We start from the raw sequence: 23383 nt of genomic DNA on the forward strand, positions 1-23383 counted from the left end.
ATTCATTTTATTTTACTTATTTATTTATTTTTATTATTTTTTATTTTCATTTTTTGCATTGTCTACTTAAGAAACTATTTTTTTCTTTTTTCCTCACTTAATTTTACCTTTTTAATTATTACAGTTTTATTTGCAATCAGCATTATTACTACTATTACTACTATTTTAACTTTTTAAAAAAGTGTCATTTTATTTTCTCTTTATTTTACTTTGGGATTAGTGTTCTACATTCTATTTTTTTATTTTTTTATTAAGGTATTATATGTGTACATATCTAACCATTGCCCCCACCTCCACCACACTCCCATACATTCCCTCAGCCCCCCAGAGTTTTGCATCAATTGGTTATGCATGCACACAAGTATTGATCTCTTATCTCCCCACCTCTCCCTAATCTTCCCACTGTAATTTGGCAGTCTGTTTGATGCTTTTCTGTCTCTGTATCTATCTTTTGGTTCATCAGTTTATAATGTTCTTCATTATCCATAAATGAGTGAGATCATTTGGTGTTTCTCTTTCATTGATTCGTTTATTTCACTCAGTATGATGTTCTCCAATTCCATCCAGGTGGCTGCAAATGATAAGAATTCCTTCTTTTTTATGGAAGCATAGTATTCCATTGTGTAGATGTACCACAGTTTTCTGATCCAATCATCTGCTGACGGGCACCTAGGCTGTTTCCAAATTCTAGCTATTGTAAATTATGCTGCTATGAACATAGGGGTGCATACGCTGATTGGTGTTTCTAGTTTCTTAGGATATATTCTTAGGAGTGGGATTACTGGGTCAAATGGGAGTTCCATTTTCAATTTTTTGAGGAAACTCAACACTGTTCTCCACAGTGGCTGCACCAGCCGGTATCTTTCTAGTCTGCTCTTCCTGTCTTCTGAGTTGGGGACCAATTAGGTTCCTCATTGGGGAGGGCCTCCCTTGCCCATCTGTCTGTGTCTAATGTCCCTGCCTGGGCCTGGGTCTGGAGCCACTTCCAAGCCTCTGTCATTACTCTCATGCGCTCCTCAGTGTTAAAGAATGCAAAAAGGAGCTGCTTGCAGTCCACCCAGGTGGGCGTCTGGGTCTGGAAAGTCATTTCTAGGAGATCCACATGGCCTGAGGTTTTTCAGAATAAGCTGGGGTGTGTTGCTTCCAATTAAGAATGTCACTTGTGGTAAAGGGCTGATAATAATAGACCGGCCTTACTTCCTGTAAGGTTCCATCTTAACCAAGCACTTGGGCTCCCTGAATCTCCCTGAGAGGCATCTGTCATGCCGGTTGTGGCTTGGGCCCTTGATTGGCTGAATGAAAGCACCACCCAGCTGGCTCTGGAGAGCCTGGTGGAGGGGAGATGGAGGGAGGCGGTGTTTCCAGACTTTCCAGACCTTCCAGGCTAGCAGGGGGGCACTTGGTGCTGCCTGTGGCTCATATGGAGGTGGTAACACTAGTGGGCCTTCCTCGGGGGGGTGGGTCCTGTAGAATAAGGGCTTGAAATTCCTCTGAGGGATCTGCTCCTGCCCTGCCTGCCTCTCCACTCCTGCCACTAAAACCTTACTCTGTCCCTTCTTGCACACGCAGAACCGGACCCAAGGCGGCAAGGTCTGAGCAATTTCTAACCAGCTGTCTAAGTAGGGAAACTGATCTGGGTGCCAGGGTCTCCTGTGACTACATTTCACACCACCCTGACCAATCCTTCCTCTAAAGAGCCTTCCAAGGGCCAGCCAACCCCGAAGGCTGGCCATTCCACTTCACAGAATTTCCTCAGTGTTTCAGAATTCATTTTAATTCCATAATCTCCAGCAAATCCCTTTTTAAAATTTTTCAACATGCAATTGAGAACAGTGGGTTTACTCTGTCCCGACCCCATAATAATCGGTAGCGAAAGACAGACAAGGGAGGGGGTGACCTGTTTTCACAGATCCTCACTCAGATGCCCGCCTGGCCGCGTCCCTTGGGAGCTTAGATTCGTCTTAGCTAAGATGCACCCGTATAAACCCCAGGCCTGTTCACCTCCACGTGGGGGTGAGTCACCGTTATGCCATATAACGAATCGCAGAACCGCAGGTTGGGGCCCACTCGGACTCCGTAACCAAGGTCGTGGAGCCACACAAAGGATAGAGAGGGCAGGTCCTCTCCCTCCACACTTACACACTTTCACCAGACATTCACTCAGAGTTTAAACAACAATCCACCCAATTCCTGATTAATTTGCCTGAGGAAGTTCTATGGCCTCTGGGGAGGTGATCAAGCTCCCCCTTCCACTCATTCGAGTGGGCTGAACTGACAGGGCCCCTACCTTACCGATTCTGTCGACAGGTCCAGAAGTGTCTGTCTGCTCTCTCCAAATGCTGGTTGGGTCCTGGGCTGAGAGATCAGGGAGTGCCCAAAGACCTCCGGTTTAATTCTGCTAAATCAGCAGAGCGGCGCCTCCCAGAGGCCAGTCCACTCACCAGAGGCTAAAAGACCAAGCATGGATTGGTTTTCCTGGCCAATGCACCAAATTATATTACAGAGTTCCCGAACAATCAAACAACGCAGGAGGAGAGTTTGGAGAGACTTATTTTATTCATCATGCGATGGGTCCAGAGAAAATGAATTCAAATTCTAAGCAAGGCTACAAGCAGAACTTCCCTTTTTATTAAAGAGCCAGCCCTATGTGCATTTAATGGTTATCTCGATGCTAGCCTTGAAAACAATACAGTTCTATCCAATTAAAAAATGCACCTGGCATGGTATTGAGATTATGAGCATATCTAGTCTCTGGCCTACAAGGTCATACAGCTAAGTTTATCTTCATCATTATTCAAACAGGCTAAAGCGGACTAGAAAGCAAACATTTTTAGAAACAGCAGGGTTTTTTTTTTTTGTTTTTTTTTTTTTTACAAAATAGGGGTTTTCCTTCTCATAACTGCTTTAATAAATGGGTTTTATCACAACACAACCAGGGTCTCTCGTTTATATGAGAAGACAAGAGCTGGGGAAGGAAGGGCCCATCCCTGCCCGCTCACGACTCCTGCCCTCTCCCGGGCTCTGGGGCTGCGGTGACTCCCTGTGGCAAGGGCCTCTGTGTACACAATGCCTGGAGAAAACAGCTCTCCTCTAGCAGGTGTGGCTGTGAGGAGCATTGCTGTCAGCAGAGAGGGGCCTGGAGATCCACCCATTCCCTCTCACCCCCCCTCTCTCAGGGCTGTGGCACACACATGGGAAACTATTAGCTAGGGACCTCTGTTCTGAGCTTCAGACCCAACCACCCACTGGACATCTCTGCTGAGCTGTGTCTTGGGCACCTCAAGCCCAGAGCATCCCAGTCTCGCCCGCCTCCAGGGACTCACTCTTCTTCTCCAGCATCTCTGTGTTTCTGCGAGTGTCCACCTGACTCCCTGCTGCCAGGAACCAATTCCAGCATGTAATAATTACAAGAGTTTCACCAAAATGCTGGTGAAGCTTGGGCAGCTCAACAAGGGTGAGCCACATATGTAGCTTACCTGGTGGAAATGGCTGAATGGCACTTCCCCCAAACCTGAATAGGATTTGTTAACTGCCAGACAACTCAGGGCATTTTATTGCCTCTTGTTGTGAGAGGACAGGGTGGGGCGAGGATGAGCTCCTGACTCCGCCCCACAAGAAGGAGTTATCTCTATCCCTCACACAACCAATCAGGGTTAGCAGAGGCAGTGACATCACCACCAACCGGAGTAAAACCCCTGGACTGGGCGAAATTCGCGCTCTCTTCCGCCATGCTGCCGGTGTGAGTGGGAAGAGCCCATGCTAGCATGGAAAAGGCTCTTTTGTTTATTGCATTGGACTCAGCTCCCTGGTGGTCCTTGGGGATCATGAAGTCTGGGTGTAACAGTTGGCCAAACACCAGAACAGCTGTTGGTTATTCCCCAAACTGACAAAACCCTTTGAAACCTTACCCTTTGAAGTGCGTATCTCCACCTTGCCTTAGGACAAATTGTGTTAAATAAATAGCACGGAGTCCTTAGACAAAAGAGTCTTCAGCTCCTTTAGCTGAAGATCCTCTGACCCCCAATGCCTTTCAAAGTTATCTTTCATCCTTGGACTCTTTAATCATCTGCACATCAGCCCTTTTCTCCAGAATGCTGAGCCTTTTGTAAGGCTGGGGAGAGAACCCTGGCATGGGGACCCAACCTTGGGCTGGACTTCAACCCTGGAGACACTAATGGAAAGCTTCTGGAGAAAGAAGGGTTCGCCTGAGCGGATGGTAAAGTTCACTGTGCACAGAGCCCATGTCAGCTTCAGAACCCCTGGAATCTGCAAGTGTGTGAGTGATACTTTGTGTTTCAGTCAGATTATATTGGGGAAAAATTTGGTCAATAGGCAAAATTATAAAGAAATTGGAATATCAAAAGGTACTTCTTTAAATCAGGCTGAAAAAAGAATGCCATGGTCATCTTTAATGTAGTTTCTTGTTCAAATTAAAATCTTAATTTATATTTGGAATCTAAAATCTGTAATAAGAAAGGAAATCCCACTACTGAAACCACCTCTAGTGCGGAGAAATTCAAAGGGCAGAGCTATAAGCTCTCCTGCAGAAAGATTACTTAAAGTTTTATTTAAAAATTACCGAAGAACATCTTATGATAACCAAATTTTGGCAAAGATAAGCTTAAGTGCTAGTTATTACTTCGTAAAGAGAAAAAAGAAAAAAAAATTTAAGATCTGTCTTTATCTATTAAGCATGAAAAGACACGCAGCCAGAAAGTTACTGAAAACTTCCCCCAAAGCAAGCAGGGTGTGGGGAAGGGAGACACGAGGCAAGCCAATATGGAGCCCACTCTCCCAGTACGCTGATTTAGAGTCTCCTTTCTCGCCATAAAAATTTAGAAATGCGTCTGGGATTTCTGTGCTCATGGGGAGAGAAGCCTGGCTTAAAACAAAATGTGTGCAACTGTCCACTTTTTGGAAATTTAGGGTTTTGAGCTTGACTCTCTGCCAAAGCCACAGAAATGAAAAACTCAAGACAGTTTTTTCCTGCAAAACGAAAGACTGCGAATTTGACCCAGGAAAAAACAGGATTGGCAATTCCATAATAAAGAGTGGTTTTTAAAATGCTAATGAAGCATGTTAAAACAACTTTAAGACCTCGGAGAAAATCAGTAAATTGTCTGTGTTACAAAAATTAGCCCAAGTAAAGGTCTTAAAGTAATTAGAATTGGATTTGAATCTCAAAAATTGTTGAAAAATATATTATAAAGATCTAAGTAGCCCAGGTAAAGAGTGGCTGTACCCTTTGTTAATGGAGGAAGGGGACGAGGGGGCAGGGCCCAAAGAAACCCCCTGCCGGTGTCACTGGGCCCGGGCTGGCCCAGGCCTCTTCCACTCCTGATCTCGGAGCTTCGTCCGCTGGACTTTCCCAGACACGGTTTTGGGCAGGTCCAAGACAAACTCCACCTGTTGGGACAGATCGGTCAGGGCTGGCCATCCATGACTCCGCAGGTTGGCTTTTTGGAGGAATTGCTAAGTGAGGGGAAGTTCCGGGGCTGGAGGCTCCAGGTGAGTGACTGCTGAGCTAGGAAAACTCCCAGGACATATGAAGGTGCAGCAAGAAGATTCAGAAAGTGAGGCAAATAGGACCTAAGAGTGAGCCGACTGGCCTCTGACGAACTGGGGGCAGGGAGAGCAGTGCAAGGGACTGACCCCTCACAGGAGGCAGACACCTGAGCCCTGACATTAGACTCTCTATGCCCCTGTCTCTCCCAGACCTTCTACCTGGCTTTGATGGAGGCTTTCCTGAGACTCATCCTTCCCGCCCAGTCACCCGGAATCACAGCCTGTGGCGCTGTGAGGATGAGTGCAGGCTGAGCTCCTGGCAGGGCCAAGCCCACGGTGTTAGCCCTGCGTCTGGATCTGGACTAGAAACAGGCAGCTGAGGTTAGGGAGCCTGGTTTTCAATGTCATCTCCATCATTTGCTGCTGATGTGTCCTCAGCAGAACTCAAAGCCTCTCCAACTCCACCTTTCTCACCCGGGAAGGAATGCTCGACGTTCAGGACCCTCTGTCTCTAGTTCTCCTGAACCCCAAGGTGTGGGCGGGGAAGAGAACTCACCGCTGGTCTAGAAGTCAGATGGTTTTGGTTTAAGGAAAGTAATAATAGGGACACTGGTAAGGAAAAAGTATCCTTTTAGCAGCTGACTTGCCATGAGGCAAGACTAACTTTGTAAAGGAAAGAATTTGTTAAATCACAGTTAGATAAAGCTGGGGGTTGGCAAGGGCAAAATCCAGCCCTTCTGTTTTTGTAAATAAAGTTTTATTGAAACAACAGCCACACGTGTTTATTTGCAGTTGTGGCTGGCTGCTTTCTCGCTACAGGGCAGCGCTGAGTATTCCCACAAGGAGTGTCTGACCTAAAACAGGACTATTTGGTTGGAGGTGTCAGTGGAGAGTAGAAGAAAACACAGGAGGCTCCCAGCGAGGAAGAAAGTGATGTGTGTGTCCGGAAGAAGGGAGAGGAGCGGTGGTGTGTGTGTGTGTGTGTGTGTGTGTGTGTGTGTGTGTGTGTGTGTGTAGGTGAGGGGGCGGGTGCTGGGAGGAGGAAGGTGTGGGAAGAACCACTGCGGGCATTCTAAGGGGACAGTACACTGCTACCCTGTATGACCCGACCTCTCCACTGGATCCTCAGAAATATTCAGCTACAAGTCAAAATTCATAATATGCTTGGTGTGGTCCGATTCCTAGCCGCTTTTAAAATACTTATTAAATTCTGGCTAAGGTACCTTACAAACATTAACTGTTCTTCTTAACAACCTGTGGAGGGGTGACACCATTATCCCCATTTTACAGGGAGGAAAAGTGAGGCACAGAGAGACTGCTGAGTGAGTAGTGGAGGTGAATGTAAGTTTGTGTGGTGGACTCTGAGGTACCACCCAGGTCCCTGCAGGAATGGAGGACTCACTTTCCCATTGCCAGGCCCCCCAGGGAGCACAGCAGCTCAGGGGATTGTCCCGCCCTTCCCCTCCCATGGCCCCGCCCCGCCCCGGCCCCGCCCCGCCCCGCCCCAGGCAGCTGCATCCAGGCTGACCTAAAGGGGCTGTAAGGCCCTTCTCCAGCTGCTGCTCTGGAAACTGAGAGGGTGTCTTAGCTTCAAGACTCCCAGGAGCTGGCTGAGGCCACTGAGCCACATCACAGTGCAACTCTACCTTCAGTCAGCCCTTCCCCTCCCTTCCCAAGAGCACCCCAAAGACTCCCTCCAAACCTCTGGCTGTCAGACCCTGAGTCTGCCTCTCAGAGACCCCGCCAGGACAGCTTGTGTGTGCGGACCAGTTGTTAGAGGGCACCTGGTTACATAGGAGCTGGGGGCTTTGTGGGGCTGCTCTCACCTTCCGCCCAGACTCCAAAGAGGAGAAATTAAACCCTTCCCTGGGGCAAACTCTTTCGTGCCCACCTCTGCCTCGGCTCCCTGCCCCGTGAAAGCAGACACAGTGGAGTGTATGCTTTTTGCCTTTTCTGACGACGGCTCTTCCATTTACCGCGGGAGCCACCCTCCTTCACTGGTCCCTGACCTGGGTAGGGCAGCCCTTTCTCCCGTCATCCTGCATGCCCTCTAGGGGTGACCATGTGACCCATAGCTGGCCAATCAGAGTGTTTCACCCCTTGTTACAGGGATTGGGTTAGCAGTGGACTCTGACCGGAAATGCTCCAATGGGAACCAATGTGCAGGCTGGTCCTCTGGGGACCACGGGGATTTGCACAGCTCTGGAAGAGTGTGTGGAGCTGCTGGGAGCACTTCCAGGAAGAAGGCCAATACCGAAAGGAGAGCCGGGGCAAGAGCCACCCCTGACTCCCCTTGCCTGCTGTTCCCAGCGTGTCAGTCTGAGCACTCGCCCCTGCACTCATCAGTGTGTGAGAAATAAACTTCAAGTCGGGTTTCTGCTGCTCGCAGCCCAGAGAACCCGAGTAACAGAGCGAGAGCTCGGTGCCGAGAGGGGCTGTGGCCGGTGTGGCGGGAACTGTGCAGAGCCTCCAGTTTCAATCAGGGTGAGCTGAGGCGAGGCTGCCCTCTGGCACCGAGAATGCTTCTGGATGGGTTGGGGGACTTTCTCGGTCACAGCCAGGCAGGACTTTGGAATAAGGTCCTGGCCCCGGCCAGAAGGGGACATGAGAGAGGCCGTCTCTCCTCAGGCTTGGGGACAGCCCTCACCTTCCTCGGGTACTTGTACGGGGCGGTCACCGACTTCACGTGCTGCTGCAGCTCCCGGGTGAGCTGCTCCGGGTCGCAGGACACGAACTGCGGCGCCAGCACCACAAAGGCCTTCACCACCTGCGGCACGGGCGAGGGCGAGAGGTCAGACGCGTGGGCACTCCGGGGTAGCACAGTCAGCGTTAGGACTCCTCCTCAGCCACTGACCCGTGTCCTCTCCACTGGGCCTCCAGGGGCTTGGGGCCAAGAAAAGGGAGACACTGGGGTAATAATGGCCAAAGTCCAGTCTCTCAAATGGCTTACTGGGAGGGCAGTGAGGACTGCAGCCTGAGACCTGCTCACCTCACATCCCAGAGGCAACAGAGGCAGGGAGAGGCTGGACAGTACAGGCTGTGGCCACAGACCCGGAGCTCTGTGCACCCCCACGCCACCACGTGCACAGCTGTGACATGGAGGTCTGACTGTCTTCCTTAATGCGTGGGTACTACAAGGAAATCATACGCAGCCTTCCAGGCCCGAGGCTTCGCTCCGTCCTGGCACAGAGTTTTCCCACTAGAGGACCCTCTTTGGGCCTCATTTGCCTAGTGGCTGCTCTGGTTTCCATGGTGACATGCCCCATACCTGCCAGAGGTATGAGTGTCCACATGTACCTGCAGAGATGCAGCTGAACGCTGACCCACACCTCTGCACCTTACTGCCTCTCCACACACCAGGCTCCTGCAGACCCCTCTGGACCTTTGCTGTAGCCTTCATTATTGTGAGGGTCTTCCATCTCCCCACAGCCCCACTGCAACCCAAGTTCTGATTCAAGTGCCAACAACAGCAGACCTTCTGAGGTGCTTGCTATGTGACAGATCTCATTGCAAGAGTCTTGTAAATATTAACACTTTACTCATCAAGCTACCCCTCATCTTACAGGTGGGAAACTGAGGCTCAGAGAGGCTAAGCAACTTGTCCCAGATCACACCGCAAGTATGCAGGAGGGCCAAGATGTTGGCTCAGGCCGTCCAGTGGCCAGAGTACACCCTCTTAGCCATCATACGTTATGCCCTTGTTGCCCACGTCTGCACCCAGCTGCTGCCCCCATCACCTCTCCTCGGACGGGGTCTGGGCTGCTGATGACAGCTGTCTCTGCCACAGCGGGGTGCTCCATGAGGGCGTCCTCCACCTCCCCGGGCCCAATCCGGTACCTGGAAAGGAACCACCTGTCAGAGGAGACGGGCACCCCTCTGGGCCGGGCCCAGGTCTGGAACCTTTAGAACAAGGACCCGGATCCCACTCCCGGCCCGGAACAGCTCACCCGCTGGAGTTGATGATGTCGTCTGCCCGCCCCACGAACTGGAAATAGCCGTCTTGGTCCTTGATGGCGCGGTCTCCCATGAGCCAGAAATCCCCCCGGATGTTGGCCGCTGTCTTCTCAGGGTTGTCCTGGAGCAGCAGAAAGACAGCGTGTGCTGCAGAGCCTGCGCCCCAGCCCGGGCGGCATGAGCAGCCGAGCAGCCACAAGGCGAGCCCTGCGCTGGCAGGCTGCCCGAGCGGCCACCCCGCCCCAGGGAGCTCGCGTCCCCTTTGGATCACTTATCCCCCAGGTGCCCCTGCCCCTCCCGAGGCCAAGGGAACGTGCACACCTCCACGACCCGTGCCAGGACGTCCCTGCCTGGGCCGCCTGACTCCGGCTCCGTTTCAGGCACCATCTAAGGGAGCCAAGGTTGACGGGATACTCTCATGCTCCTTTGCTAGGTTTGAAAATTCCAGAAATATAACAGCTGAGGCCGGTGTTGCTGACCAGGGAGAAGGCTTGGGGTTCACCCCTTTAGCATCTGGGTGTTTGTTTACGTGTAGGCGTGTGGGCACGGATGGCCATTCAGTCTCTGGTTCAGAGACGGCAGAGGGCATGCTCAGCTCCGGAGAACACGGGCGTGCACTGTGGTGTCCAAAGCCCATAGCCATTCCCGACGGCAGAGCAGAGACTGAGGCCAAACCCTGACCCCAGGCCGACCCTTACTCCAGCACCTTCGCCTGCCGGCCTCCTCTCCGGGCTCCCTCTCCTCACCTGGACCTCACGTGGGTGCTAGTGAGGATCTCAGCCTTCTCTCTTCGCGCACGCTCACCAGCGCTGTCTAAGCCTTTCCAGAACCATGGCAATGCTACGAGGTGCTGCAATTCACAGTCCACAGGTTTGGAAACCGAGGCTGAGCGTCAGCCACTTCCTCACACAGGCAAAGGGGGAGCAGGGCTTTGAACTTAAGCACTTTGGCTCCAGGGAGTTCCTAAGGGCCTCGAGGGCTAATGAGTGTGGTGTCCGCAAGGTGTGCGAGGGCGGTGTGCCATTCGGCAAGCACACACGGAGTGGCAGCAGCTATACCACGGATTTCCTGATTGGCTAAGGCTCAGGCAGGCCTTTCTCGGCCATGGCTCAGCAGTGGCGGCTCGCATGCGCCTGTGACCTCTGGTCTCAGCGTCCTCACCTCTAAAGCAAGGCGGCGGACTGAGGACACCCATTTCTAATGTTCCAAGATCTGAGGACAGGAAAACCCCAGCTCTGTGGTGAGTCCCAGGGTGATATGCTTACGAGGCTTGACAGAGGACCGTGTGAGAGAGGACCGTGTAACAGAGGATCGTGTGACAGAGGATCATGTGGCAGAGTATCGTGTGACAGAGGACTGTGTGACAGAGGATCATGTGGCAGAGGATCCGGGTGGCTGAGGATCGTGTGGCAGAGGATGGTGTGACAGAGGACTGTGTGACAGAGGATCATGTGACAGAGGATCGTGTGGCTGAGGATCGTGTGGCTGAGGATCGTGTGACAGAGGATCGTGTGACAGAGGATCGTGTGGCTGAGGATCGTGTGACAGAGGATTTGTGTGACAGAGGATCGTGTGACAGAGGACCGTGTGACAGAGGATCGTGTGACAGAGGATCGTGTGGCTGAGGATCGTGTGGCTGAGGATCGTGTGACAGAGGATCGTGTGACAGAGGATCGTGTGACAGAGGACCGTGTGGCAGAGGATCGTGTGGCTGAGGATCGTGTGACAGAGGACCGTGTGACAGAGGATCCGTGTGGCAGAGGATCGTGTGACAGAGGATCGTGTGGCTGAGGATCGTGTGGCTGAGGATCCGTGTGGCAGAGGATCCATGTGGCAGAGGATCGTGTGACAGAGGACCGTGTGACAGAGGATCCATGTGGCAGAGGATCCGTGTGGCAGAGGATCCGTGTGGCAGAGGATCGTGTGACAGAGGATCGTGTGGCTGAGGATCGTGTGGCAGAGGATCCATATGGCAGAGGATCCATGTGACAGAGGATCCGTGTGGCTGAGGATCGTGTGACAGAGGATCGTGTGACAGAGGACCGTGTGGCAGAGGATCCATGTGGCAGAGGATCCGTGTGACAGAGGATCAGTGTGACAGAGGATCCGTGTGGCTGAGGATCCTGTGACAGAGGATCGTGTGAAGGAGGACCATGTGACGGAGGATCCGTGAGACAGAGGATCGTGTGACAGAGGATCGTGTGACAGAGGATCGTGTGGCTGAGGATCGTGTGGCTGAGGATCGTGTGACAGAGGATCCTGTGGCAGAGGATTGTGTGACAGAGGATCGTGTGAAGGAGGACCGTGTGACGGAGGATCCGTGAGACAGAGGATCGTGTGACAGAGGATCGTGTGACAGAGGACCGTGTGGCAGAGGATCCGTGTGGCAGAGGATCCGTGTGGCTGAGGATCGTTGGCTGAGGATCCGTGTGACAGAGGACCGTGTGACAGAGGATCATGTGGAAGAGGACCGTGTGACAGAGGATCGTGTGACAGAGGATCGTGTGACAGAGGACCGTGTGGCAGAGGATCGTGTGACAGAGGATCGTGTGACAGAGGACCATGTGGCAGAGGATCCATGTGACAGAGGATCGTGTGACAGAGGATCTGTGTGACAGAGGATCGTGTGACAGAGGATCGTGTGACATAGGATCGTGTGACAGAGGACCGTGTGGCAGAGGATCGTGTGACAGAGGATCGTGTGACAGAGGATCGTGTGACAGAGGATCGTGTGACATAGGATCGTGTGACAGAGGACCGTGTGGCAGAGGATCGTGTGACAGAGGATCGTGTGACAGAGGATCGTGTGACAGAGGATTCGTGTGACAGAGGATCGTGTGACAGAGGATTCGTGTGACAGAGGACCGTGTGGCAGAGGATCCATGTCACAGAGGAGGGGATGAGGCTTGGTGCAGGGCTCTCGGGAGAGTCTGGACTGTGGCATGTGGCTCAGGGCAGAGGCATTCTGCCATGTGGAGCTCCTGTGCGTGGAGAAGGCCGTCCTCCTGATGCGGGCAGTGTCAGGCTCAGGACGGCAGCGTGCAGGGCCTTCTTTCTTGGCGAGCACCCTTTCTAGGCCCTGGGCACCCTGGCCCCGGGCACCCCTGGCCCTGGGCACCCTGGCCATTGCCTCTGGGAGTCCACAGCTCCGGGACCGCCCTCCTCCCTCCCAGAGCCCGCACTCCCACCCGGACGGCGTTACCACGTAGCCGGAGAAGATGCCGATGGGCCGGTGGGGCTTGACCCTGATGGCCAGGTCGCCCTCCGTGCCTGGCGGCAGGACGTGGCCCTGGTCGTCGATGACCTGTGGAGGGAGCAGGCGGGGTGAGCCGGGCCGGGCTGGCAGCAGAGGAGAGCCGGCTGGGCACCCGGAGCCCTCGGCTCCAGTGGTGGCCGAGCACCCGGTCAGGACCTGGGGAACCAGGCGCGTGGAGCCAGGTCTCGAACCCGCCTGCCTGGCGGGGGTCAGGGAAGCCCCATGGAGCTGGGGCCAGAGGAGCTGGGACCATCCGGTTGCGGGAGCTCAGGAGGAGAGTGGCCGCCCCGTTGCTTTCAAGGCCCGGGAACTTGGGCACCAGACACATCAAAAGGCACCCTGACTGGCCGCCCAGCACGTGGTCTCTAGGCAACAAGCCCTGTCCAGAGCCTGCATCTGCAGACGGAGGGGGCACGCTGACGTCACAGACTGCTGCGGGAGGAGGGCGGGAGGGGAGCGGGTGCAGAGGGAGGGAGGGAGGGGAGCGGGGAAGAAAGGCACACTCCGGCATAAATCTCCATGCATTGCCCGCTAGTGCTTACACAACCAGGGTTCCCTGTGCGGTGAGAACATTCACCCCCCTCCCCAGCACTGCCTCTCCAGCACCGCCCTCGGTGCAGAACGCCCCCAGGCCCAGCGGACCTGCACGTCGTAGTGGGGCACAGCAGTCCCCAGGCGGCCCGGCTTCACCGCCATGGTCTTGGACACTCTGCAGGTGAGGCCCTGTGGGAAGCAGCAGACAAATGGCAACCTCAGGAGGGTCATAGGTCACAGCACTGAAGAAAACTAAAGACAAAGAACCCTCAGCTGAGCAGTCCTCACCCAGTGGGAAGACAATTTCCTTCTGCCTCAGCTGCTCTCCCCTCCCCGCTCTCTCCCCTCCCTACTCTCCCCCCTGCTCTCCCCTCCCCGCTCTCTCCCCTCCCCTGCCCTCCCCTCCCGCTCTCTCCCCTCCCCGCTCTCTCCCCTCCCCTGCCCTCCCCTCCCCTGCTCTCCCCTCCCTGCTCTCCCCTCCCCGCTCTCTCCCCTCCCTGCCCTCCCCTCCCCTCTCTCTCCCCTCCCTGCTCTCCCCTCCCTGCCCTCCCCTCCCCTGCCCTCCCCTCCCCTGCTCTCCCCTCCCTGCTCTCCCCTCCCTGCTCTCCCCTCCCTGCTCTCCCCTCCCCTCTCTCTCCCCTCCCTGCTCTCCCCTCCCTGCTCTCCCCTCCCTGCTCTCTCCCCTCCCTGCTCTCCCCTCCCCGCTCTCCCCTCCCCTGCTCTCTCCCCTCCCTGCTCTCTCCTCCCCGCTCTCCCCTCCCCGCTCTCCCCTCCCCTGCCCTCCCCTCCCCTCTCTCTCCCCTCCCTGCTCTCCCCTCCCTGCTCTCTCCCCTCCCCTGCTCTCCCCTCCCTGCTCTCCCCTCCCTGCTCTCCCCTCCCTGCTCTCCCCTCCCCTCTCTCTCCCCTCCCTGCTCTCCCCTCCCTGCTCTCCCCTCCCCGCTCTCTCCCCTCCCTGCTCTCCCCTCCCCGCTCTCTCCCCTCCCCGCTCTCTCCCCTCCCTGCTCTCCCCTCCCCGCTCTCTCCCCTCCCCTGCCCTCCCCTCCCCTGCTCTCCCCTCCCCTCTCTCTCCCCTCCCTGCTCTCCCCTCCTTGCTCTCCCCTCCCTGCTCTCTCCCCTCCCCTGCCCTCCCCTCCCTGCTCTCCCCTCCCTGCTCTCCCCTCCCTGCTCTCCCCTCCCTGCTCTCCCCTCCCCTCTCTCTCCCCTCCCTGCTCTCCCCTCCCTGCTCTCTCCCCTCCCCTGCTCTCCCCTCCCTGCTCTCCCCTCCCCTCTCTCTCCCCTCCCCTGCCCTCCCCTCCCTGCTCTCCCCTCCCCTCTCTCTCCCCTCCCTGCTCTCCCCTCCCTGCTCTCCCCTCCCTGCTCTCTCCCCTCCCTGCTCTCCCCTCCCCGCTCTCCCCTCCCCGCTCTCCCCTCCCCGCTCTCTCCCCTCCCCGCTCTCTCCCCTCCCCGCTCTCTCCCCTCCCCGCTCTCTCCCCTCCCTGCTCTCTCCTCCCCGCTCTCTCCCCTCCCCTGCCCTCCCCTCCCCTGCTCTCCCCTCCCCTCTCTCTCCCCTCCCTGCTCTCCCCTCCCCGCTCTCCCCTCCCTGCTCTCCCCTCCCTGCTCTCTCCCCTCCCCTGCCCTCCCCTCCCTGCTCTCCCCTCCCCTCTCTCTCCCCTCCCTGCTCTCCCCTCCCTGCTCTCCCCTCCCTGCTCTCTCCCCTCCCCTGCCCTCCCCTCCCTGCTCTCCCCTCCCCTCTCTCTCCCCTCCCTGCTCTCCCCTCCCTGCCCTCCCCTCCCCTCCCCTGCTCTCCCCTCCCTGCCCTCCCCTCCCCTGCTCTTCCTCCCTTGCTCTCCTCTCCCCTGCTCTCTCGCCTTTCCTGACCCTAAATTGTTTTGGAAGAAATCTGACTGACTACTCCCCCGAACGGAGGAACTAACAACCACATTTTAATCTTTTTTAGGGAGCTGTACTGTCCTAAGGGAGCAAGGGCACCCGAAGTTTTTACACAGAATGGAATTAAATTACCTCCCTAAGTCCCAGCCTGGCTGTGGCCAAAATACACTGCCACCGCCATGGGGGCCTGGGCAGACTCCCTCTGACCACCCGGGGGCCCTGCCCCCGCCCCTGCCCCTGCCCCTGCACTGTCCTCCTGCACTGCAACCCCCACCCCCCTAAGCTCAGCCCTGCAGTTCCTGGTCCTCCTCACACTGCACCCCCAGCACAGCCCTGTAGTCCCCATCCTCCCGCAGGAGCTGGAGGGGTGGCGGGTGGTGGGGAAGAGTGGCAGGGAGGGGGTGGCGGGGATGGAGTGGCAGGCGGGGGTGGTGGGGAGGGGGAGAGGAGGGGGAGAATTGTTGAGGCCCAGCAGAGGCGCTGGGGAGGGCGCAGTGCCCGGTGGCGGCTAGAAGCACCCGTGGTCCAGGTGGCGGACAGGGACGTGGACAAGAGCGCAGAGCACCTCTGGCCACCTCACCGGCCACACGGAGGTCGCAGCGCGTGTCCCCTCCCTGCAGGCCGGCTCCTGGAGGTCCCTTCCCCTGAGCAGCTGTGCTGGTCGCCTGAAGCCAGGGCTCTGCTGAGGGCCACTCAGAGGGCCACCTGCCTCTGCCAGCCGCTCAGCCTCTCCTCCCCGCGGTGCCTCCACACCGCTGTCCTGTCTCCACTGCCCCCCACCCCCCAGTGCTCCCTCCACTCTCAGTGCCCACCCGCAGGGCGCCCATGGCACTGAGGGCAGCACCCAGGAGGCTGGCTGTATGCTCATTGTCAAGTGGGACGGGGAGGGGGGAGGGAGCAGGGGGCAGCTCCTGGCCCCGGCGGCAGAGGGGGTACCGTCTCCGTCTGGCCGTAGAACTCGCGGATGTCCAGGCCTGTCTGTGCCCGCCAGCTGGCCAGCGTGCCCGGGTGCAGGGCCTCCCCGCCGCTGAAGCAGCCCTGCAGGTGCGGGAACCGGAACCTGAGGGGAGAGGGGAGAGGCAGTGTCTCCTCAGGCCCGAGCTGGGTGCTGGCCGTGGGGTAGGCAGGGGAGCGCGGGGAGGGGATCACCTGGACAGGTCCTGCTGCACCAGCATGCGGTACACCAGCGGGGCGCCCGCCAAGCTGCTGACTGGGTAGCTGGACAAAACCTGTGGAAGACAGCCAGGTGAGACCCCTCCTGTGGGCGTGGCTGGGTCTGCGTTTCAGCCTAGCTTACTGGTGTGTCTGCTCCAGGCCAATGAGCCCGGTTCTCCTGTCCCCTCACACAGACCGAGCAGAGGAACAAGCTCCGATGGCGGAGAGAAAGCCAGTGACTGTGCACTTTTGTCCGGTCGAGCTGCTTGGTCCTGCCGCTGCAATGACTGTCCTCACACCCACAGCTGCAGGCCGTGGAGCGGCCGCTGCGGCTGCCTGGCTCGGGAGCCAGCGGCTGAACCTCCCGCCCAGCTCATGATGGGGCGGGGCGGGGGGAGGAAGAGGGCCTCAGGGGAAAGGCCTATGACTAGTCAGGAGGTCCTACAGCTCAGCTGGTGCTGAGCCAGACCCGGGCCAGCACTGCTCTGCTCACAAACCACGCGTGCGTGATCACCCCGGCCAGAGGGAAAGCCGTGGCTCAGAGGCCGGGGCACACAGCCGGCGGAGCGGGCAGCATTGGCTGCTATGCCACGCCACCTCTGTCTGCACAGAGCTCACAGGAGAAGGACTGAGGCAAAAGCATAGAAAATGGTTAGCATCAGCGAATCGTGCCATTATTTCCTCCAGGCACTCTGTTTTAAACCTCACCCAAGGATATATATTTCATTGTTCTTGGTGGCGAGGGGGAGGGATGGAGAGAGAGAAACGCTGGTTGGTTGTAGCCATGCCCCACTGGGGACTGTATGCACCGGCCAGAGGTGGAGCTGCGCCCGGGTATGTGCCCTGACGGGAACCCGACCCGCGCCCTCAGTGCACGGGAGGGCGTTCTAACGCCAGGGTCTGCGCTCTGGGCTCGTGAGCCACAGGCGGCTCTCTGGCCCTTGAGTTTTTAGGCAAGGCCAGCTTAGGAGTGCCCTAATTAAGGTAATAACAATGTGCCTGCCTATATAGTTTAGGTTTAAAATTGTGGCTCTCCAAAGAAACGTCAGTTGTTGTCCTGTTGGTGTTTGGCTCTGCGGACGGATGAGTTTGCCGACCACGGCTCACACCAGCAGAGCAGCGCCGGTGGGCATCCTCCAGACAGCCGCTGAGCTCTCCGAGCCTCGGCCCGTCTCCCTGCACCGCCTCGGAGGGGCCCTCACTGTGGCGCCTTCCCCCGTGGCGTCCCGCCCCAAGCCCGGTCTCCTTGCCAGCCGGCTCCCAGGAAAACTGCTCCTCTTCACGGAAGGCAGAGCACATGGTTTGTGTAGGAGGCAGAGTGAGAGTGTGATTAGAAGGGAAAGCGACGGAATCATGTGAGTAGAATCCCCTGAGAGAATCCAGGCCACGCCTGGCCGGCGGTGGACACACAGGAGTGAGGGGCGACCCTGGACTCCCGGAGCCCCTGGGCAGGGTCCGGCCTGGCTCCTCAGAGCCCCCGACTGGGCGCCCTGCAGAGCAGCCCCCTCCCGCCTCCTGCAACAGCTGCAGGCGGGGTCAGTGCTGCCTGGCGAGGCCTGGTGAACGGACTCCTCAAACCCACCCCGCCCCCCCGTGGCGGGACCACCGCACCTCCACCGAGGGGGGAGAGAGGGTGACGGACCGCACACGGGGGAGAGAGGGTGAGGGGGCCGCATACGGGGAGAGAGGGTGAGGGGACCGCACACGGGGGAGAGAGGGTGACGGACCGCACACGGGGAGAGAGAGGGTGAGGGGGCCGCACACGGGGGAGAGAGGGTGACAGACCGCACACGGGGGGAGAGAGGGTGACGGACCGCACACGGGGAGAGAGAGGGTGAGGGGACCGCACACGGGGGAGAGAGGGTGACGGACCGCACACGGGGGAGAGAGGGTGAGGGGACCGCACACGGGGAGAGAGGGTGAGGGGACCGCACACGGGGGAGAGAGGGTGACAGACCGCACACGGGGAGAGAGAGGGTGACGAACCGCACACGGGGGGAGAGAGGGTGACGAACCGCACACGGGGGGAGAGAGGGTGACGGACCGCACACAGGGAGAGAGAGGGTGAGGGGACCGCACACGGGGGAGAGAGGGTGAGGGGACCGCACACGGGGGAGAGAGGGTGACGGACCGCACACGGGGGAGAGAGGGTGAGGGGACCGCACACGGGGGAGAGCGGGTGAGGGGGCCGCACACGGGGGGAGAGAGGGTGAGGGGACCGCACACGGGGGGAGAGGGTGACGGACCGCACACGGGGGAGAGAGGGTGAGGGGGCCGCACACGGGGGAGAGAGGGTGACGGGCCGCACACGGGGGAGAGAGGGTGACGGACCGCACACGGGGGGAGAGAGGGTGAGGGGACCGCACACGGGGAGAGAGGGTGACGGACCGCACACGGGGAGAGAGAGGGTGAGGGGGCCGCACACGGGGGGAGAGAGGGTGAGGGGACCGCACACGGGGGGGGAGAGAGGGTGACGGACCGCACTCGGGGGGAGAGAGGGTGAGGGGACCGCACTCAGGGGGAGAGCGGGTGACGGACCGCACACGGGGGGAGAGAGGGTGACGGACCGCACACGGGGGAGAGAGGGTGACGGACCGCACTCGGGGGGAGAGAGGGTGACGGACCGCACACGGGGGGAGAGAGGGTGACGGACCGCACACGTGCAGTTGGGGGGGGGGGGGGAGAGGGTGACGGACCGCACACGGTGTGGGCGGGAGAGACTGCAATCCCCCGAGCGCGTGGTGTGTGGGCCTCACCTGCAGGATGACCAGGGGGTCGAACCTGGGCAGCAGGTGGACGAACACGCAGGCACCCGCCATCCAGGGCTCCAGGAAGGAGCACAGCATGTTCAGGATCCAGGCCGTGTCCGAGATGGTCCAGACCAGGTCCGAGGCCTGCAGGCCCATCCACAGGCTGAGGAGAGAGCAACACACGTGCACATGACATGCGTGCTGGGGAGCGGGGCAGGTGTGTGCCTGCTTCGTGGGAGCGTGTCTGCGCAGAAGCGACGGAGGAGAGTTGTCTGTCTGCACTCTGCTCCCAGGAGGAGGGTGTTTGAGGGTGTGACCCGCTGAGGTCCCTGAGCGGAGGTCTGGGGTGGCTCTCACTGGTCGCAGAGCGCAGTGGCCGGCTGGGCCACAGGGCCGCTCAGCACTCCTCGCACACGGTGGTCGCTCCGGCCGGAGCCGCCGAGCTGGCCTTTGTGCCCCCGGAGCACCGGCACGACCTAAGCCTGCCCTCTCTCCGGGGACAAGCCAGTGGGTGGCCTGGCACGGAGCGCCCCCAGTGGAGCCCCGTCCTGTCTGCCGGAAGGAGGCTCTGCTGTTACTGCCCAAAGAGAACTGGGTCACCGCCACCAGGACAAGTGTGGGGCAGGTGAGCGTTCACATCTCAGACACACGGAGTGACTCGGCCTCCACACCATAGAAACTGCATGTGCTGTGGCTCCTCTAGCTCATTCCCTTAATAATGAGGCTTCCTGGCGTCTCCGAGGGCCATGCGGTGTCTGAGAGTCTCCGGGCCGGCCTCCCGCGAGGCCGAGGCCTGTGCCGCCCGGCGGCCTGGGGGCCCTGCCCACCACGCGGGGAAGGGAGGTGGGCGTCCCCAGTGCTGGCATCGGAGGCTGTTCCCTCCGGTAACCCGATGGAGCTCCTGGAAGGTCGTCTGCTGCTGACAAGGGCGTTAGAGCGAGCCACCAGCACCTCACAGGCGAGGCGGCTGGGTCTGCCACGCTGTGCGCCCAGCTGTCAGCGGCAGCGCAGGCTCAGGGCCGGCGCCTGGTGCTCTGTGGTCAGGCCGTTGGCCGTTGGCCATGCCCAGCCCGCCCTCCTTTCCGAGGCCCCAGGCAGCCATGGGCACTGGGCGGAGTCAGACCCCTGGGGTCTCTGTAGCGAGGGGAGGGTCTGCTTACCCAGCGTCCATCTTGGCCTTGATGCCCAGGCTGGCGTGGGAGTGCTCTGCCATCTTGGGGAGCCCGGTGCTCCCGCTGGTGAAGTAGATGGCCGCCGCCTCCTGGCCCGCCGTCTCCACGCAGCGGTGAGCGGGGGCCGCCCCTCTGCAGGGACAGGGCCCTCAGGCTGCCGCCCAGGGTCCCAGAGGCCCCCCTCCCGCTGGCCGCAGGGAGGGAGGCTTCCGGAGCCCCGGAGCCCGGACCGGCCTAGGCAGTGCCACGCGGGTGACACCTCCGGGCGGCGGGACGGGCTGAGGACCCGGCTCCCTCCCTCCCGCCCAGTGAGGGCCTGGGCTCAGGAGAGAGGAACAGCACACAGGGAGCTGACTCAGGTCATGCTCCTCCACTTGCTGTTGGGATCTCTGACATGGCACCAGGTGGGGTGCCAGCCATTCCCTCTAAGCATTGCACTCCTAGACCCCTCCTCCAGGGCCCCGATCTCGAGTCCAATGCCCTGGCCGCTGTCGGAACACGGATCACCAGAAGGAAGCGCTCGGCCCCCCAGGCTGTCCTGGGCTCTGTGTCTCTGCGTCCCCGGGAGGGATTGCAGACACGTGACGGGAAGCGGGTTGGCCCCCAGTGCTGCCCTGGCTGCAGCAGCCAGGCCGAGGAGTGGGAGGAGGAGGGGAGGCAGGGAGGAGAGGCCAGAAACCGGGGTGCCAGCCATCACTTGTGTGTGACCTCAGAGGCTCCGGCCGTGCCCTGGTCCTTCCACTGACCAGGCTGCTGTGTCTCGCCCACTTGGTGTTGCTGGTGGGGCCCGGGGCTCACTGTGGCCCCAGCTGGACCCGCAGTTACATGCATGCACACGTGTGGCCCGGGGGTGTGTGTGTCCCCTCAGGGCAGTGCTCTCCCGGTGGAGTCCGGTGGTGCCCATCCTCCCATGAGAATCTGAGCCCAGCATGTGCCCCCGAAGGCCGCTCCCGCCCTGACGCCGGCATGACCCTCCCCCTCACCGGTCCCCATGCTCCTCCTGACCTCCCGACCTCCTGACCTCCCGACCTCCAGGCCACGCGCTGGGCTTGTTCAGGCCCCTGCGGGGAGACACTCACTGCAGCAGCGGCTGGAAGTGCAGCCAGCCCTCCCGGCCGTGTTCAGATACCAGCAGCTTGGTTCTCAGAGATGGGCAGTCAGGGGCCACCGTGTCCACTGCCTGGGCCACGTCGTCCCCGGCCACGATGGCCCTGGCCTTGGACGCCTGCAGCCGGTAGAGGATGTCCTTGGCCGTCATCTGGATGGTCCCGGGCATGAAGACCAGGCCTGGGGAGTCAGGAGGCTTAGAGAGAACCGGGGGGGGGGGGGGGGGGGGGGAGGGGAGGGATCGTGGGGAGTGGGGGCTGGTGTCCTCCCTTCCCGCAGACACTGAGGGATGGACAGGGGCTCCGGTGGAGGGGAGGGGAGGACCAGGGGCCAGAGAGGGGGTTACACACAGCTTCCCTGGGTTGTCAGAGCTGTGAGAGGGCTAATGTCACACCACAGACAGTCTAAGCCTGATAACCCGCCCTTAGTCCCACACACCCCAACAGACACACATTGTCACACAGACACACACAGATACACACACCAACAGACACACACAGATAAACACACAGACACACAGACACACACATAAACACACACAGATATACACAGACAAACACACACACAGACACACAGATACACACAGATACACACACCAACAGACACACAGACACACACACACACACAGACACACAGAGAGACACACATAAACACACACAGACCTACACAGACAGACACACACATAAACACACAGACACACACATACAGACAGACACACTCAGACACACACAGACACATATCGACACACAGGCACACATTCAGACACACACAGATACACAGACACACAGAGAGACACACATAAACATACACAGACACACAGCCACATGTATACAGACACACACCAACTGACACACACAAACACACAGACACACAGAGAGACACACACAAACACACACACACATACACATACAAACTGACACACACATAAATACAGAGACACACATACAGACACATACATACAGACACACACACAGACACACTCAGACACACACACACACACACAGACAGATCCAGCTCCTCTGCAGTTCCCAGCCTCAGTTCCACTCCACTGAGCCGCCCAGGCAGCTGCAGACCCGCCACTCAGGCTCCTCTGCAAGGGCTGATGGGAAATGCTTAGGCTTTGGGCCAGAGCTCTCCGTCGATGACTCACAGCTGCCCTGTCTCCTGCAGCACAGGCAGGGACAGCACACACACCACGCTGTGCTCAGTGAGGCTTCAGTGAGCCAGACCTTTAATGGTTCTTAGGAAAGTCACATGCCGCCTGTCAAAGTGGTGGTGACGTGCCGATGCACAGTGGACGGTTTCTGCTCTTTCTCCGACGCCTGCAAGGCCCACGAGCACACGGCCCGTGCGTGGAGCAGGCGCTAGGAGAGTTTCCTACACCAACGGGGACGCGTGCCGTGCAGGCATCTTCTGGGAGGAGTGGTGGCACTCTTTGCCATCGGCCTCCCTCTGAGAGCCAGTGCCAGCCCAGCGGGGCCCACTACCCACCTGCTCGCATGCAGCCCAGCGTCACCAGCCACCACTCGGGCACCCGGGGCAGCACCACGGCCACGCGGTCCCCACGCTGCAGGCCGCACGCTCCCTCCAGGACGTTGGCCGTCCGCTGGCTGAGCTCCTGCAGCTGGCCGAAGTCCCAGCGCACCTCCTCCCCGCGGCCGCTCACCCACCACAGTGCAGGGCCCGGCGCCCTCCTGCCGGCCTGAGGGGGGGAGGCTGCTGGTGAGGGGCTGGGAGGCAGCCTGGGAAAGCTTTCTGACCTCAGGACCCTTACTCTTAAAAGTATTTTAAAAACCTTAAAGAGTTTTTAGTTCTATGGATTCATCATCTATATTTCAATTAGAATTTATGAAACAGTAAATTCCGTACTGCCTATCAGTTCAGCCGGTATGCAGGAACTGAGAGAAACACAATCGTAAAGCACAAAGTGAAAGTAGCCCCTCCTCACCCGCCCCCCCCCCCATCTTTCACAATATTTTCTGTGAAATGGTTTTGCTTCTCAAAGGACAGTTATGAGCACTAGTTGAATTGGTATCTCTGTCTCAGTTCTCACTCATAAAAAACTAAAGGCCCTGTGCATG

The 23383-nt window shown here is 58.5% G+C and overlaps 1 protein-coding gene across 3 annotated transcripts; it reads right to left on the minus strand.

The window, feature by feature from the left end:
* Nucleotides 1–2540: 2540 nt before the first annotated feature.
* On the minus strand, nucleotides 2541–22391 carry LOC311622045 (acyl-coenzyme A synthetase ACSM2B, mitochondrial-like). 3 transcript variants are annotated; one of them, XM_084882753.1, is made up of 12 exons: nucleotides 22305–22391; nucleotides 21275–21453; nucleotides 20184–20327; nucleotides 19030–19186; nucleotides 16268–16347; nucleotides 16055–16178; nucleotides 13358–13438; nucleotides 12662–12763; nucleotides 9453–9580; nucleotides 9243–9342; nucleotides 8153–8272; nucleotides 2541–5406 (listed from the first exon to the last, which is right to left on the minus strand). In XM_084882753.1, the coding sequence occupies exons 2-12, from the start codon at nucleotides 21451–21453 to the stop codon at nucleotides 5302–5304; spliced, it is 1320 nt and encodes a 439-aa protein (XP_084738879.1). In that variant the 5' UTR covers nucleotides 22305–22391; the 3' UTR covers nucleotides 2541–5301. The 3 variants fall into 3 exon arrangements, with proteins under 3 accessions (XP_084738879.1, XP_084738877.1, XP_084738878.1); XM_084882751.1 differs by having other exon boundaries at nucleotides 21275–21482; nucleotides 22305–22387; XM_084882752.1 differs by having other exon boundaries at nucleotides 21275–21482; nucleotides 22309–22377.
* Nucleotides 22392–23383: the final 992 nt, after the last annotated feature.

This window comes from Pipistrellus hanaki, assembly GCF_964339955.1.
Source record: "Pipistrellus hanaki genome assembly, chromosome: 4".
NCBI lineage: Eukaryota > Metazoa > Chordata > Mammalia > Chiroptera > Vespertilionidae > Pipistrellus > Pipistrellus hanaki.

Bases quoted from the DNA above. Each gene is read 5' to 3' on its own strand.
- LOC311622045 (XM_084882751.1), bottom strand. From the start codon at position 21,471: ATGCCCGGGACCATCCAGATGACGGCCAAGGACATCCTCTACCGGCTG. The intron at 20,328-21,274 runs GTGAGTGTCTCC...CTGTCCCTGCAG, and splicing joins CACTTCCAGCCGCTGCTGCA to AGGGGCGGCCCCCGCTCACC. The intron at 9,581-12,661 runs GTAACGCCGTCC...CTGCTGCTCCAG, and splicing joins GCATCTTCTCCGGCTACGTG to GACAACCCTGAGAAGACAGC.